Genomic DNA, 17,690 nt, shown 5'->3' on the forward strand with positions numbered 1-17,690 from the left:
TTGTACTTACTGCCATAGCAACAGCCATTTCAGATTCTGTGACAGTATCCATTGGAGAAGAAAGAAGAGGTGCTTGTAATGATATTTTCTTTGTCAGTGGTGAGCTAATATCCTGTAATAAAAATCATATACTTTTGAGGAAGAAAAAACTAATCAAATTATTAAATAACATTTTATATTTCTCTTTAAAGTTATATATTAGTCAAGAATGCATTTGATATATGTGAGAAGTTATATATCATTCATCTGGTGTAATAGATACTTCTAAAAAACATAAGCAATATAAAAAAAAGAGTCAGAATAATTTAATTTAAGAAGTAATGAGCAATTATTTATTGTGACATTGTCACAATGCCATGCACAATGCAATTTTTAATCATATTTTTAATAATGTTTAAATTTAAAATATATACTCTCCACCTTTTAATTCATACTTTTCCATTAGTAATAGTCGTGCAGGTCATCTAACTCCTTCCAGAAGAAAATTTTTGAATTGAAATAATGTGACTTCTGGCCCAAAGCAGAAGTTTGTATATAGCTAATCTCTTGCCCCTAATCTTTCTGTATCTGGTCTCAGTTTTCATCTATCCAGCTCCGTTTTCGAGATTAAGGAAAGACAGATGAATAACGGTGTGCATTCATAGGTCAATAATGTTTTTCAAATTGCAGCCCAGTTATGATTTGCTATTTATTTCATGACCAATTTTCTTTTTGCTAAGTAGCAAGAGCATTACAAACATCAATGCAAAATAATCAATTAGAGAAAATTCTAACACAGAGAATATAAAATGACTTAAAATAAGTATAACAAACATGCTCAGGGTCTGGGTGGTGCAACTGGCAAGCACACAGCAAGCGGAGGTTGCAGGTTCAAGCCCAATCCTGAGCCAGCTATTTAATAAATAACTAAATAAATAATTATAATTTTTTAATAAAAAGAGATAGACATTAGGCACTACCTGTAGTAGCAAATTATTTAGTATTAATCATTAAAATAGCAGATTTATAGTCTGATTATTTATGGTGATCATTTGGTTATGTATCTATCGACTTTAAGATGATACAAAAATTCATTTCAGTTAGAAAATTTTTCAATCAAGCATGATGGAATACTTTTTATGAGAAAGAGATTGAAGAATTGAGAGGAGTAGAGATTTCAAGAAATTCAAGAAGAATTGTTAATATTTCTATAAGTTAGGTAGTTTATACTTGAGCTTGACATTGTCAAAGGCTGCAGAAACAGCATCACAAAGCCATTCTTATTTGATGTTGCTCAAGTTGGACTTCATGGCCTTCAGAGGTCTCAGTTGTTCTTAATATTTTAGATCTAGAATTTACCCAACCAATTTTACTCTTACTTTTTTTTTTTTTTTTTTTGAAAAATGGTGAGTCTTTTTAATTCCATGTTGATAAAACAAAGATGAATTGTATGTACGTTAGTTAGATGAGCAATAACACTTTCTAAATAATGAGCTTGTTAGATTCTTACTTCTGATTGGATAGTAGAACATCATGTAGTCACTATGGAAAGATTTTTGTTTTTTTTAAATTTGTTATAGAAGTAACACAATGCAGCTATCTTTTTTTAAATTTAATGAAGTGAGTTTAAAATGCATTTTTAAATATTTTGGAAAATGGTGTAACTTAAGGGAAATTCCCTCGTCAAGCATGAACCAAATGAAGTCACTGACATCATTGCAATGTAAGGTGTGATCACTGATCCTAAATCAATAAAACATTTAGACTATAGCTAATATTTCTGCAAAATAAGCAACCTACTGTATACTTTCCATCAGAACATAAAACGAATATAACCAAAATTTCATCTGGACTGGACAAAGCTGCAGGAGTTATGAGGAATTCACACACATACACACACACAACAGCTTTCATATTAGTAATTGTTTTCAAGGAAGCTTCTCAAATGCAAAAACTTAATTTATAAAAAAAAGTTTTAACTTCTAGAAATCTTATGCACTGACACATGAGTTATATGCCCATCATCAAGTGTCAACTGGATAAAAATTTTATCTAGTTTCTCTCAATAAATTTTTTTTTGTTTCTAGCCAATTTCTGATGATTGAAAGTACTGATTAAATATCTGTTTCTAAAAATATTTATTTCAAGATAAGCAATTTGAATTAGATCTTAAACTGTGTTTATATTCTAGTATTATTTTAAAAATATATATATACTCAGCAGTAAACATGGAAATTCTGTCAAAAAAGAAAATTATATGAAATAACTTTTATAAAAATAAAACCTCATTTTGTAAATATGCAGTGGATAAAATTTTTTGAAATCTTAATCCGTTCCAGCTCCCAAAACACCACCTCAGTTGTTTTTGTTAAGTGTTTTTGAATAAGAAAAATGCATTTACAAGAAGAAACATTTGTTTATAAATAACAAATACATATTCTATAAAAACATAATAAAAGAAAAAGTGAAGTGCTTACAGAAGTGCTTAATTTTTGTCACTGGTCTTCGCTTTTTTCGTCACGCTTTGCTCATTTTCACTTGCAGATCGTTTAAAAAAACTGTCCAAGAAGGTTTGTTTCTTCCTCCCTTTCAGGATATTGCGGAAATGAGTTAGGCAAGTTTCGTTGAACAACTCCGATGCACGACCAGTTGCAACTTTTTCGGGGTGATTTTTATCCACGAACTCCACAACTTTCTCCCACATTTCCAAGATCTCCTTTATATCTCTTGTAGAGATAACCTCCTCCATCTCTGGCTTCTCTTCAGAACTAATTTTTCGTTGAACCACCGTATGCTGCTGCGAATGTAGATCGTGTAACTCCTCGGTTGTCAGCTCCTGAGACTGTTCCTCGACGAGTTCGTTCACATCTCTCTTATCCACCTCCAGACCCATAGATTTTCCCAGAGAAACAATCTCCTCTACCACTGACACTTCGGGTTCCAATCCTTCGAAGGCTCTTTCAGCTACAGCCTCAGGTCACAGCTTCTTCCATGCAGAGGTTAAGGTCCTCGTGTAACACCCAGCCAGGCCTGATCAATAATTCTTAGGCATATCACGATGTTAAAGTGGTCCTTCCAGAACTCTCGAAGGGTAAGGTTTGTGTTCTCCGTCACCTCAAAGCAGCGCCGAAAAATGTGCTTGGTGTACAACTTCTTAAAATTAGAAATCACCTGCTGATCCATGGGCTGCAGGATAGGAATGGTGTTGGGTGGTAGGTAGAGAACCTTTATAAACTTGAACTCTTCGAGTAAATCATCTTCGAGATTTGGTGGATGAGCAGGGGCATTGTCGAGGACGAGAAGGGCTTGCATGGGTAGGTTGTTTTCCTGTAGATATTTTTTAACAAAGGCCAAACACCAGGTTTATCCACTCCACAAAGAATTTCCTGGTGACCTACGCCTTCGGATTTGCCCTCCACATAACTTGCAGTTTTTCTTTTAAAATCTTATGTGACTTAAAGGCTCTGGGATTTTCCGAATGGTATACTAGCAGAGGCTTAATTTTGCAGTCGCCACTCGCATTGGCGCAAAGTGCTAGAGTTAATCCATCCTTCATGGGTTTGTGACCTGGCATCGTCTTCTCCTCTGCCGTTATGTAAGTCCTATTTGGCATCCTTTTCCAGAAAAGCCCTGTCTCGTCACAGTTAAAGACTTGCTGGGGGATGTATCCTTTGGCTTCTATCAGTTCGGAAAACGTTTTGATTTAAACCTCAGCTGCCTTCACATCCGAACTTGCTCCCTCACCATGCTTGACGACGGAGTGAATGCCGGTCCTTTTCCTAAAGTTGTCAAACCAGCCCTGACTGGCTTTAAACGAGTCCTCCGATTCCTCGTTTGTGGAAGTGTGTGGGATCTGCTTCAGCAAATCACCGTAAATCGCTCGTGCCTTCTCACGTATGATGCTTTGTGTTAAGGTTCTCCTTGAAGCTGCTTCTCTGTCACCCACACCATCAGTAGTTTCTCCATCTTTTCATGGAGAGACGTCCGGAGCTTAGAAATTATTGTAACGCCCTTAGCTGGCATTATACGCTTTATCAACTCCTTCTGTTTAAGCACATTGATGTGCTACGCCCGTACATCCTCGCCAAGTCAATTACTTGCACACCTTGCTCATGTTTTTCTATGATTTCACGCTTTAATTCAATAGACATCATCATCTTCTTCGGACCCATGGTTATAAAAATAAATGTGATAATGTTTTGTAAATGTACAAAAAGCGTAAAACGCGAACCCAATTTATCAAAAATTCTTCGAAAACGAGGGAAACAAGCACACAGACTGAGGTCTAGTCTGAAGGTGGGAGAAACCGTTAGACGCTGCACACGACCCCAACATGCGGGGCGCATGTTGGGTCGTGTGCAGTGGTGTAGTGTGCGATTTCTCGTTTCTAGCCAATTTGCTATCATCTGAAAGTACTGATTAAATATCTGTTTCTAAAAATATTTATTTCAAGATAAGCAATTTGAATTAGATCTTAAACTGTGTTTATATTCTAGTATTATTTTAAAAATATATATATACTCAGCAGTAAACATGGAAATTCTGTCAAAAAAGAAAATTATATGAAATAACTTTTATAAAAATAAAACCTCATTTTGTAAATATGCAGTGGATAAAATTTTTTGAAATTTATCTTTTGAAGATTGTCAATTAGTATAAAAATGTTTAGCAATTAAAAATATTTTAAACAGCAATTAATTAACTTCTTACTACTAAGATTTAATAATTTTTGTTTTTGTATTAATTAGTTTTTCTACTTTATTTGTTTTGTCGAAACCGTGTCTTCTTTGGTGTCACGACTTGGTGAATTTATAGACACTTGGCAAATTCATCTATTTAATCCATAATCTTACAGAGATGCATTTCGGGCTTTCGCCCCTCTTCAGTCTGTTACGTAATGACTGAAGAGAGGCGAAAGCTCGAAATGCATCTCTGTAAGATTATAGATTAAATAGATGAATTTGCCAAGTGTTTATAAATTCACCAAGTTGTGACACCAAGCAAAAAAGTTTTTCTACTGTTCCAATTATTTGATTGTTTTTCATTTAAAATATAAACAAAATCATTTAAAAATGATTATTATTAAATACCATGTATATAATACTAATAATTAGTAAATAAATACTTTATTTTTATTTAATTATAATTTACATTAGTTTCTATTATTTCAAGTAAATTATGCTTTTTCTGTATTTTCAATCAAAGTCTTGTCTCAAACTGTAGTAGTAGCTATAGATGTAAATACTGTACAATTCCAATTATCCAAAACCAATTAACTGAATGTCCAATTATCCATATCACCATTTAGTTTAATAGTTTAAAAAATAAAAATCTCAATATTAATTTTATACAAGACTAAATGAAAATTTGAATTCCCTTTTACCATTATAAAATTAATGGCTAAAAAGCAGTGTCAATTTTTTCATTAATTTTCTTCTATGGAATAAGAAGGTAATTTAAATGTCAATAAAAAATTTTTATAATTTAAGTTGTAGCATGTAAACCTTTTTTTTTTTTAATTGATCATTATAAAATATCTCCCTCACCACTATCTAAATATACATCACCACATGCAATCTAAAATAAATAACTTAGGGATGATATTCTCTGAATTATTTACTTTGAATTCAAGACATTATTTATTTTAGATTTTTTCTTTGATTATAAATATAATACATATATTTATAATTAAAAAACTGCATTATCTCAATTTATTTTTCATATATAAAAATACTTACTACATCATCTGCAGTAAAATCAATATATCCAGGCAAAATAAGAAAATCACTGGAAAAAAAACAGAATAAACATAAATAAATAAGATAAATTTTGAACCTTATAATAATAATAAAAAATTTCTATAACTTGATAGTGCATTTGGAAGAAGTACAAATCAAAATAATTATTTTCTAATTTAATTAAAATTTTGATCTTAATTATGTAATAAATTCATTATTTATCATTCATTATGTCATTCTATTGTATTAATAAACTTTTTAAAAAATTTCGAACAGTTTTAATACAGGTATCCCTTGATTAACGTGGTTAATTAATCCCTTGATGCTACAACACATATATCAACATCATGTTAATCAAATACAGAGGTATCTCAGTACTCGACTGAACAATCATGACACACTGGAACAAATTTTTGGTAAACAACAAATATTTTTATTTTAAACGAAAATAGCAAATTCACTAATGTTTTTCTCAACAAATAAGGCATATCTATGTTAAGTAAACACAGCTGTTAACGCCGCATTAATTAAAACTTCTACCACATATAAAGAGATTGTCACAATTAATTTTGCACATTAATCAAATCCGCATTAAGCAAAACAGTGTTAAGGGATACCTGTATTAGCGATTATTTTCCCTAATTTAGTATCAAATTTACATACAGTATATATAATTTTACAGTTTACATTTTCTATTTTATGTACTGTACTATCTTTGTAGAATATATTAACTCTAAACTCTGAAAATTTCTTCTTTCTATATACCTGGAGAAAAAATTACTTTTACTCCTTAGGCTGAGTAAAAATTGTTTTTACTAAGAAATTTGTACAGGAAAACCAATCAAACAAGTTTGGCCAACTTTGGTTTGAACAGATTAAAAATAAAATTGGCCAAAATAGCCTTCCGAGATACTAAGGGATTTAAAAGGACTTGAAAGGAAGAATCATTATGTGTTATGCAATTAATGTTTTCAAGTATCAAAAAAATGTTTCATCTTATACTACATAATGATTCCTTTGCATCCTTAGCACTTCAGATTTAATTTATTTTCTATATCTGTGAATTATATAAACATTTAACAAAACCATTAAAACTAGCTCTAGTCAGTCTTATGTTCTCTCTGATAAAACTTTTAATGACAAAATCAAAAAACATTGCAGTTTAATTTTAAAATACTTTGGAAATAAAATCCCATTATGTTGATTCTCAAATTATATAATCATGGTTAATAGGATTATGAATTTAAAAAATGTTATTATTTAATAATATTATATGATCAATTTTCATCAGTTAAAAATAAATTTAATAGAAAATTTTTAGCATAAAAATTTCAATGATAAATCTTTAATGAAGATATTCAAATTTTTGAATTCATAGTTAAAAATTTTGGTTAATAGTACCAAGACGGCGGCTCATCTCCGATTCCAGCAAGGAAACAGTGACACACACGTTCTAACCTAACCTAACCTATTCTAATAATTTGGTTGCTAATAATTATGGTAATTTATTAGAATAGCTTAGGTTAGGTTAGAATGTGTGTCCCACTGTTTCCTTGCTGGAATCAGAGACGAGCCGCCATCTTGGCACCAAGGGTAACATTAACCAAAATTTTTTGAGAAAAATAAAACAAATTTAATTTCAAGATATTAATAATATCTCAATGAAAGAAATAAAAACAAGCTTTCTTGTTAACTAATAAATATAACTATTGTTTTAATGAAACAATCTAATTTTATAAACAAACAATGCTACTAAACCCAATACCTTGTAATACTAAAGCCAACTATTCATTAATATCATAGTTGTTATTAGTCCAATAACATATGGCTATTGTTGGCTTTGGTAATCTAATTTTAATAAATCTTTCTTGTTTTGTTGAAATGGTTTTATTTTGTTTCACAATAATTTTATCAAATAAATGATGATAGCTTCCAACGAAGTCAGAATATGTAAAATTTCCTCAGATTTTTGAAAAGAATAATTTTATTAAACCATAAATCCATCATCTCTATATGAACTTTATAAGTTAAGGTAACCAACTACACTTTGGAGATCAATCTCAGAAATTGTTCCTTCTCTAATGCCCAAGTATTTTGGAGTCAGTCAGGTTCATCTTCAAGTGCTTCTCTTTGATTGCAATTCCTAGTTTTTGAACACATTCCTGAGGAATTCTACATTCTATGTCCCTACCATAACTTCCTCCTAAAACATATGTTCAGAAACTAAAAATTGGAATCAAGAAATCACTGAAGATGATTCTGACTGGCTTGAAAATATTTGGACATTAGAGAGAAAACAGTTTCTCAGGTTAATCTCAAAAACAATGATCTAAGCTAACCAACTATTTGTAAATCTGAAAATATAATATTTTTATGTATGTCTATTCTGGAGATGAAATGTTAAACATCACAATTTAATCCAAATTATATAAAATCAAACTTTTTGTTAAATATTCATTTTATTGTAAATGTCAATTATTCACTTAATACAATTAACACCTTTTCTCTTCAGCAATTTATTACTTTCAACATTTAATGTTTTCTGACATTTTTAATGCTCTTGCTAATTTCGTTACACAGTTTTTTCGTTCCGAAGAGGAAAAGCAAACATGAGCAATTTAATGCTCTTCTTCAGGTAACCATAAATGGAATCACGTAACTACGTATGTTTGTTTTTTTTTAATCTGAGTTATGTGATTTCAACAATGACTGTTCATTTACTTAAAATGTGAGTAAAAAGTATACCAGATCTACTGATATTAGATAACTTTTAAAATATTTTCCTATTCATTATTTGAATGAGGAAAATTGCTACTATAACACAAAGAATTTTTCAAGATTCTTTAAAATTTTAAAAATATATATATATATTTTTAAAATTTTTCTACTTATGTATTTAAATAGAAGAGAAAAAAACTTGAGTTTATTCTGTTTTGCACAGAAACTATCAAATGTTTAGCAATTGATTTTTTGTAAAATGTCAAATCTGACTATTAGAATGTTAGTGAAAAAAACAAATATAGTATTTTTGTTTTCTTTCCATTTCTTAAAATGGGGAGAAAGAAGAAGGAACAGAAGATAAATTCATTACTTGAAAAACCACATAACATGATGTAAAACTGCATAAAAAAAATTATAATTTTTAAACTGAAAAATATTTTCTTATTTATCATAACCTACCACATTGAAAAATGTTAAGCTGTAACGATGTTCACGAGCACTTTCGGTAACTTACAGTTATCGTCTTCAGGTGAAATTGAATACTATCAGAGTTATAGTACTTCTTGAAAAACGGTGCATTTTTCAAGAAGTCCTGTAGACAGTTTAACATTTCAACGTGGTAACACCACAACATGTGAGTGTAGGTTATGATGATTATAAAGTCGGCGAGAAGTGATGACCAGTTTTATTTTCTTATTTCTTGAAATAAGGTAACATTTTGGCATTAACTCTAAGCCAAATTTTTATACATTGAAAACAATATAAAACTTAATCATTACAATGATTATATTTAATATTTCTAATCAAAGAAACAGTAATTTTAAACTAATTGATAAAACATAACATAATTTCTACATTTCTTAAAAACTCTGAAATATAGATCTTTTACTCAATTTCTCAGGCATTAATTATATCAAATTAAATGTGAACTCTTAATAAGAATATAGATATCAGCTAGCTAATTACTGCACCTTTAACAGTGGGATTTTTTAGAAGAACACAACATTTTTGACCTAGTCAACAGTCAAACTGTCAAAAGTGAACTCCACTTTTGATATTTGACATCTGAGAATGACCTGCACTTTTGACTTTTGATGCCTAAAGATGTCCCATTAACTAGGGACAGAAATGTTAGCATTCTTCTAAAAATCCCACTGTTAAAAGGTGCCGTAATTAGTCCAACTAAGTTATCACAACAGCTAGTATATCATCTTTATGAATGTAGATATTTGATTTTCTGCAAATGACAAGAAATTTAAGATTAATATTTTTGTATCTTAGCACAAATCTATATTGCATGACTCTATTTAACAAAATATTAAGTCAACAAATACTAGTAATCAATCAAGGAGTCCAGAAAAATTTTATTTCATAAAATGTCTTTCAGGACCATTACATCCCATCTTCAGATCAAATCAAACAGAGCTAAACAAAAGAACAGTGTTATAGAACTACTTTTCAAATTTAAAACCTATCAATTTAAGTCAATGCAACAGTTCTGACTAGGGTTTCTCGTTTCCCGGTCTTTTGCTTGTCCCGGGATTCCGGGATAAAAGTGAACTGTTTCCCGGGATCCCGGGAAATCCCGGGACAAAATTAATTATTTTTAACATATACAAATTATCATGAAATCAAATGATATAATTATTTTTCGTCTTTTAAAGTAATTTAATACGTTCCGCAACCTCCAAAATCATATTAATAACGCTGTGTAAGATATATATTGAAAATTTCCTTTGAACTACTAGAAATTTTCACAAGTAGAAAAAATTTATTAAAGCTTGCGGGAAATTGCATACTCAACTGCTTTAATTGAAACATCATAGCCCAATAATTCGGCAGTTCGTTTGTCTTTAATAATCAGGTTATGAAGAAAAACTTCATACTTACAGACTTTGTTCGTATCCTGGCCTAATTTGCACAACTTGGCGTTACGCAGTTATTGAAGCTACTGGGCATGTTTGAAAATTAAGACGACATAAACACAATTATTACAGATATTACAGGTAAAGAATTTTGAGAGTCCTGCCACAAATAAGCTACATATTGATTATTGACCATTAGTGACGTGCCATAACGAGTAAAAATTTAAAAAACTAATAAGTAGGTTTAAAATTAATAAATACAAATGTATTCTGACAGTTTATAAGTTAATTATAATTTCTATTTGCAAAATTTCCCCAACCTTAACACAAAATAAGAAAAAAGTGAATTTTTAAGAAATTTGCGGGATTTCCCGGGATAAGAAAAATTTCCCGGGATATTTCCCGGGGTAAAAAAACAGCCGGGATCCCGGGATTCCGGGATCCCGTTTCAGAAACCCTAGTTCTGACATATCATTAGAAATACTAAATAAATCTTTAGAGACTTGTGTAGCATAAAGCATAACATAAAGACTTCAGAAAAAGGTCACTGCCATCCCGCCTCCAGAAAAAAAGCAGGTTAGCAGAGTAAGAGTTTGAAATGTTAATTATTTGTATTTTTCTTCAGCTAGGTCCTTTTCCCTAATCAGATTACAATAAGCTGTAGGTTTTTAAACTTTGTATTTTGTAAATAATTAGCAATTGAGTCTTTGTAATTTTGATTGTAATTTGTAAAACACTAATTATAGAAAGTCTGTTATTGACATTGTTACTTTTAATAAAGACTCTGGTGGAAGATATATACTTGCAATTCATTTTGTATCTGAAGAAAATAAGTAACAAAACAAAAGACTAGACAATAAACTGGATGTATATATCAAAAGTCAGCAAATAAAATAATCTTGCAAAACATTAAACTCTTTACTCAAAAAACAAAATGTTTTCAATCACTTTTAGTGATTTTTTTGTCAATATCAACATATCAGGTTTACATCTATTAATGACAAAGAACAGAATTTAATAGACACACACAAAATACCTTATGTACTTTTGCAGCAAATTACTCATTAATAAAGCTGAAAATGTTAGTTTGATTAAAAAGCCTTCCTCAGGGCCATGTTCAGTAAAGCAGAACACCTAAGTTAGAATTCTGAGTGGCTTAGTGGGCAGAGCTAAGAATAGATAAAGGAAGCTAGTGGTGGGAGGAGTCAAGCAGTAGTTAGAAACGAGTTCAACATTACAGCATAACTAGACTTAGCAAGAATTCTGCATTACTAAACACGGCCCAGATTGTTCCAAATTGAATCTTGTTTCAAAAAACCTGATGAAGCTTTATTAATAAAATACATAAGGTATTTTGTATGTCTCTAGTTATTGACTAGTTCCAGCTTATGCCAATATCAACAGAATTTAGAAAAAAGATATACAAATTTAAACCATAGAATATTTATGTGATTGTATGTTGCTACACTCATGGTTCTTTATAATTTAAAGAATTCTACACAATATCATCAGCTCTGGAAATCTTTAAATGCATACTATTCCTTTGTTACTTCTTTCCAACACATACTAGTTAAAAAGAACATTTTCAGCTGTTTAAGTGGCTCTCATTAGGTATAAATAGCTTTAGATGAATCTGTTGCATTTTACAAATTTTTTTGTCAATATCAACAAATCCGTGAAGCTCTTATGTTACTTCAAATCTTTGTTTGAAGTAACGTAAGAGCTTCATTGATATATGAACAGCCAATACCACAAACACAGCAACATCCAATCAAATAAATGTTCTATATGGTTCAAATTTGTAAATTCTGTTCTAAATTTTCCCCTATGATCTAAAACCTAAAGATAATCACTGAAAGCAATTGAAAATGTTTGCTTTTTTATTAAACAGTTTAGTATTTTATTGGATTTTTGCTGACTTTGAAACAAAACTGAAAATTGGATGCTTTATTTCACTCTCAAGAAATGTAATTAAAGGTTCATTAATATATAAACTAAAATACATTTAAATACTTCTGATATATAAAGTGTGGAATGTCATAATGTTGTAACGTGACTTACGGCACTTAAAATTTGGTGTTTTACATGTCATGGCTTCACATAAATTCAACTTCAAAATACAATCACTTACAATGCCACAATATTTTTTTGCAGCAGAAAACATTGAATTTAGAATTTCAATTCTTGAATAAAAATTATTTACAGAAAAATGACATTTACAATATTACAGTATTACATGCCTCATAAAGTTAACCTGATTATTTAAAATATATAAAGTTTCAAAAACAGGTTCCAGTACATTTTATCTTATCAACAAATTATACTTATATATATACTTCCAGATCTACAGATATAAATCCTATAATATTCATAAATATTAAAACAATAATCAACTGCATTCATATCTATAATTTGAATATATCCTAATTTATATTTATTAAGGTTTGTATTATTTTAATTTTAAATTATTTCAATAAGCAATTTGTAATTGATTAATTTAAAAATCATCAGATACTCCTTAAAAAAGCACAACATGTAAAACTTTTGAATTATTTAAAATTTCTTCTGTTTCTTTAGTTCACATCAGTTCTATTTTCAGACTTGTTAAATTCTGAAAATATTTATCATTACATAAATTTCTGACTTTTTTGTTATTAAGTATTTTAAATGTTACAAATCATCGTTTTATAAATGTCATAAAATGTTGAATATAAATATACTAAAATGTGTAAAACTTCTAAAATATGGAATTCAAATTTCCCCTGCATTCAATATAACTATGCAATCTGTTCCATCTTCTGTTGGCTTAATTATAGTAATTCTTAAATAAAAAACAAATTTTTAATCTTAATATTAAAATTAATACTAAAACAAGTTTTAAAATAACTGTCCTCTAATCAGAAATACTGGAGTGAGAAATGAACTGTCACAAACAAAACCTTTTTATCAGTAATTGAACTAAACAAAACTTCCAAACGTTTTCAGTCGAACGAAAGGTCAAAAACATTTGGAAGTTTTGTTTAGTTTGATTACTGGTAAAAAAGGTTTTATTTGTGACAGTTCAAAACAAGTTTTAGCTAAAGTTTTCTAAAGTTATAGATTCTCCAGAAAAAATATCAATTTCTCGTAACATTATTATATTTAAAGACTTTTTATCTTACTATCTTTAATATTTTATTTATTCAATTTAGGTTCCATCTCATTCCGACTGATAAAGAGATGAAGTCTTTCATCTTAACTATCATACTTTCTTGTATTATGGACTTCCTGTTTGTATTGAAACTTAATATATAAAATTGGGGCCTCCTGCCCCCGTTTCCGTATCTGATCTCGTCTTTTATCTATCTAACTCCATTCTCGAGATTAAAGAAAGACGGATGACAGTGAGGAATTTATAGGTCTAATTTTTTCAAATTGCTAACTGCAGGTATCATTTGTGTGTATAATTGCTATGCAATGATGTATTACTTTCTAAATAATTATTACTCTTTCATTTAATCTTTTCTTTGTAAATCCATACCTTTTCAAACATTCATTATATTTATGCACCAAATAAATACACAAGTTAGTTATTTTTATAGTAAAGATGACTGAGTTAAACTTTTTACATGGAACAATATTTAAAAGTTTAATTTTCACTAAAAATATGTTTTTGTGTATGTAACTGACATTATAACAGTCTTCTTCTCAAACTTACTGGGGTGAGTAAATAATTGAAAACTATGTTAAACTTCAATTACTGGTTAAAAAGGTTTTGTTTGTGATTATTGTAACTGATATATTTTAGAAATACTTATTTTCCCAAGATTAATGAAATTATTCTGTAATAGAAATGTTTTTTTTTAATTGAAAAACAATAACAAAAATAATAATCTCATAAATTTGAATATTTACTATTAATTTGGAATTTAAATCATTAATTTCTATATCTGTATAACATTTAACTATTTTATAATTGAAAATTTAAATTTAAATAATTAAAATTTCATTTATAATAATTGAAATAACTTTTTCAAGTATTCATAAAATCTAAACATTTAGACAAATATCATAGATAATTAATTTTTCACTGTGTTAAACGTAGCTAAGAGATTGATGATTTCATCAAACTTCTAAACCATTACAAACAAGAGATTATCACTATCTAAATATTACTCAACATATAAAGAACTGTTTTTTAATTGAAATTTCAAGTTTACAACATGATTAATATTTGACATATCAGTATTAAATAAACGTTTATACATTCCAACTTAGATATCAAGAATCTCTAATTAAGATTTGATAATTTACAATTACTGCAAATAATTTTCATACAATTCATAGACAGATTTTTATACTATTAATTAATACAATATAGGCAAAATAATATCCACAGTATGTATAATATTAAATTCTTTATTTACCTTAATATTGAGAAATATGCATTAATATCTCCTAAATATCTTTCCTATAAAAGGTTTATATAGTTATAAGATGACCCAGAGGGTATTAGTGGCCTGGATATTAGAGACCCTTAAGCAAATTACACTATTGGCATGATTGGCACATATTGGCACAATTGCTTTAAAGACTGAAGCATATAGGAGAATAAAGTGGATGTGAAAAAGTCTAGTGTCTAATATCAACACCTGGTTTAAAAAACAAAATTACATTATGTTAAAGTAAAGGGGGAAAAACATTGTATAAGAAACACCACTTCTTTGGGCACCAGAGTAGTTTGCTCCTCCCTCTGGATATCCTCATTTCAGACAAACTAGGTGAAACTTTTATAAAACTATAGGCTATTGATAAAAAAAAGTGCTTACAGAAACAGATTTTATTCAGTATTCACTTATTGCACATTTTAAAAATATTCTGTATATAATCACAGAATATACATATTCAATATGAGCATTTTAAATACAGTATCTAACTAAACATCTCAAACTGGGTTTATATAGTGCTTATTTACAGTCTCTAATCATTACTTAAAATTATCCATGGAAATTACATAGAACAATTATGTATCTTGATAACTGGTCTTTTTTTTCTTTTTTTTAAAAAAAATAATTACATAATCAGTCTTCTACAAAAGTATATATGATACAAAGTATATGCATAAAATTACATAACTTTTACAAAAATCTAATATATGTTCAATATAAGATTACATTAAACCTTATAGTTCTATCTTGAGGAAACCGTGTTTTGTATTTTCTTTCTTTCTTTCGAAGACACTACATTTACGTCACTATATTGTGTCTTAAACCTTATAGTTTTATACTAGACCTATTGTTGAAATAAATCTCAAATAAATAAATAAATTTAAAGATCTCTAAAATCCTGCAATATATTTATTTATTTATTTAATGAATGTATTGTTGGGTAGTAAAGAATTTAAAGTTTTTAAACTTTTATATATGACTAATCTGTAATTTAAATAATATTAAAAATTTAACATCTAATTAAATTTAAAAAAATAGATTATACGAAAACTATTTTAGTTCAATACAAAATAATACATTTATTTCTTTGGAAGTAAAATATACATATTTTTATCAATTATTATAGCAAAAATTTCAAATTCTTATTACAAAATAAATAAGTTGTTTTCAAAAATTATTATTTCTAAGTTGTTTAAATTGATAACCTAATATTAATTTTTTAACATAGAGATAAACAAGTTTGCTTAAATGTTATCTAATTATAAGAGATAATTAACTAAAGAGATATGTCATAAGTCATACGAGAAGAAATAAATAAACTCAACCTTTTATAAAATGAATTTTAAACATAAATCAAACAAAAATAGGTTGAAAAAGTTTTTAAATATAGATTAATTGATATAATAAATTTATAAAGATGTATTAATATTCTTCACATCGACAGGGATTCCTAAGTGTTTTGATTAACTGGTCAAATTGCACATATGTCATAAGTATGTGGGACACAAATATTTTGTATATTCCATGTGTACAAAAAAATAGGCCTATTTCTATGATTTATAAGTGATGTGTCAAATATGTATGTGAGCCAGATTAATGTGTGCCTCTGACCAGATTTAGCCCAAAGCAATTGTTTTGGACACCACTACTTTAGATGATTTGCAAGCAATACACATTTAAGCAATATAAAAATGTATTTTTTTATTCACTTTTCTTAACATTCTGACAATAATTTTAAAATATATTACACAAAGTATTTTTAATAAAGCATATTTTGATTCAAAGTCTCTTTTATCTCATTTTTAAAATGTGAAATGTTATCCTACATTTCTCTGATACTAAATGAAAATGCTTTTTTTATATCATCATGCAGTATATTTTATAAGAAATGAAAATACTGTTTATAACTAAATTTGAATACGTGTGAATTTATTTGAAAAGCACGAAGATATTTATTATTTGCATATGTGTTTCACTGATCTGCTTATTGAGTGATGATACGGTTATGACGTGTTATTAAACATAATATAGATCAACAAGCTTTGTACGAATTTTTCCATGTTATGTTACCTAAATACTAATTATAATGTTTAATCATAATCATCTACGAACAAAATTTGATGTAATAAGTGAATTTATCATTATATATCAAGGGCAATTTATAGATTACTCCACGTGCGTACGTTTTTGTATTAAATTCATTAAAAAAATTGATATGAATGAACTGATCTCGTATGTATACTAAAATCTCTACTTCCTACATTTAACATACTCAAAATATTTCTAAGGATAATAACTCCTACATAATAATTATAAAATTTAACAACTGGGACGTTGATCTTAACACTTAATTAATGCACTGAACTTGCATTGGAAAATTTAACGATGGCATCGTATAAAATTTTATATATTGTTCATTAAATATGTTTAAAATATATAATAATAATAATTTAAATTATACGCGAATCGACGTGATTATCATTCAAAAGGAAACATACTTATATGTAAGACCTTCTCCACTGCCAAAAAGCTGGGCACTTGTCAAACCATCTTCGATAATTAGTTCCCGATTACACTGAACATCTGCCATTTTAAAATATGATTTACGAAATTATTATATCGAACAAAATTCTTAACAAAGTCAACACAGAAGCAGTGGATAATCACGTTGAACCTTCTCCTTTTTATATATCAAACTCCACGTGATACTTTTCGCGGGAGTGACGTCAAAGCATCACGTGACAGAAACCGTTGTTACTGGATCACGTGACGAGCATCTCTACCAACTTATTCCAGTCGATATTTTATAATAAATTAAATCATTTAAAATATTTTTGCCAATAAATAATTCTTTATTGATATTAGTGCATTATATAAAAGCAATCGGTAAAACAAATCTCGTTATTTTATATTCGTAGTAAAACGTAAGAACGTTAATACATTTTATAAATACAATAAAA

General features: G+C 28.6%; 1 protein-coding gene across 1 annotated transcript in view; it reads right to left on the minus strand.

The window, feature by feature from the left end:
• The window catches only part of LOC136975441 (inosine-5'-monophosphate dehydrogenase 2-like), a 44,202-nt gene extending 26,761 nt beyond the window's left edge, over nt 1–17,441 (minus strand). The window contains 3 exon segments of the mRNA XM_067270503.1: nt 11–112; nt 5,718–5,766; nt 17,229–17,441. Of these exon segments, the coding sequence (XP_067126604.1) occupies nt 11–112; nt 5,718–5,766; nt 17,229–17,320 (243 nt within the window). The 5' untranslated portion in view covers nt 17,321–17,441.
• Nucleotides 17,442–17,690: the final 249 nt, after the last annotated feature.

Source organism: Centruroides vittatus, unplaced genomic scaffold (genome assembly GCF_030686945.1).
Source record: "Centruroides vittatus isolate TY-2023 unplaced genomic scaffold, ASM3068694v2 contig_1089, whole genome shotgun sequence".
Taxonomy (NCBI): Eukaryota; Metazoa; Arthropoda; class Arachnida; order Scorpiones; family Buthidae; genus Centruroides; species Centruroides vittatus.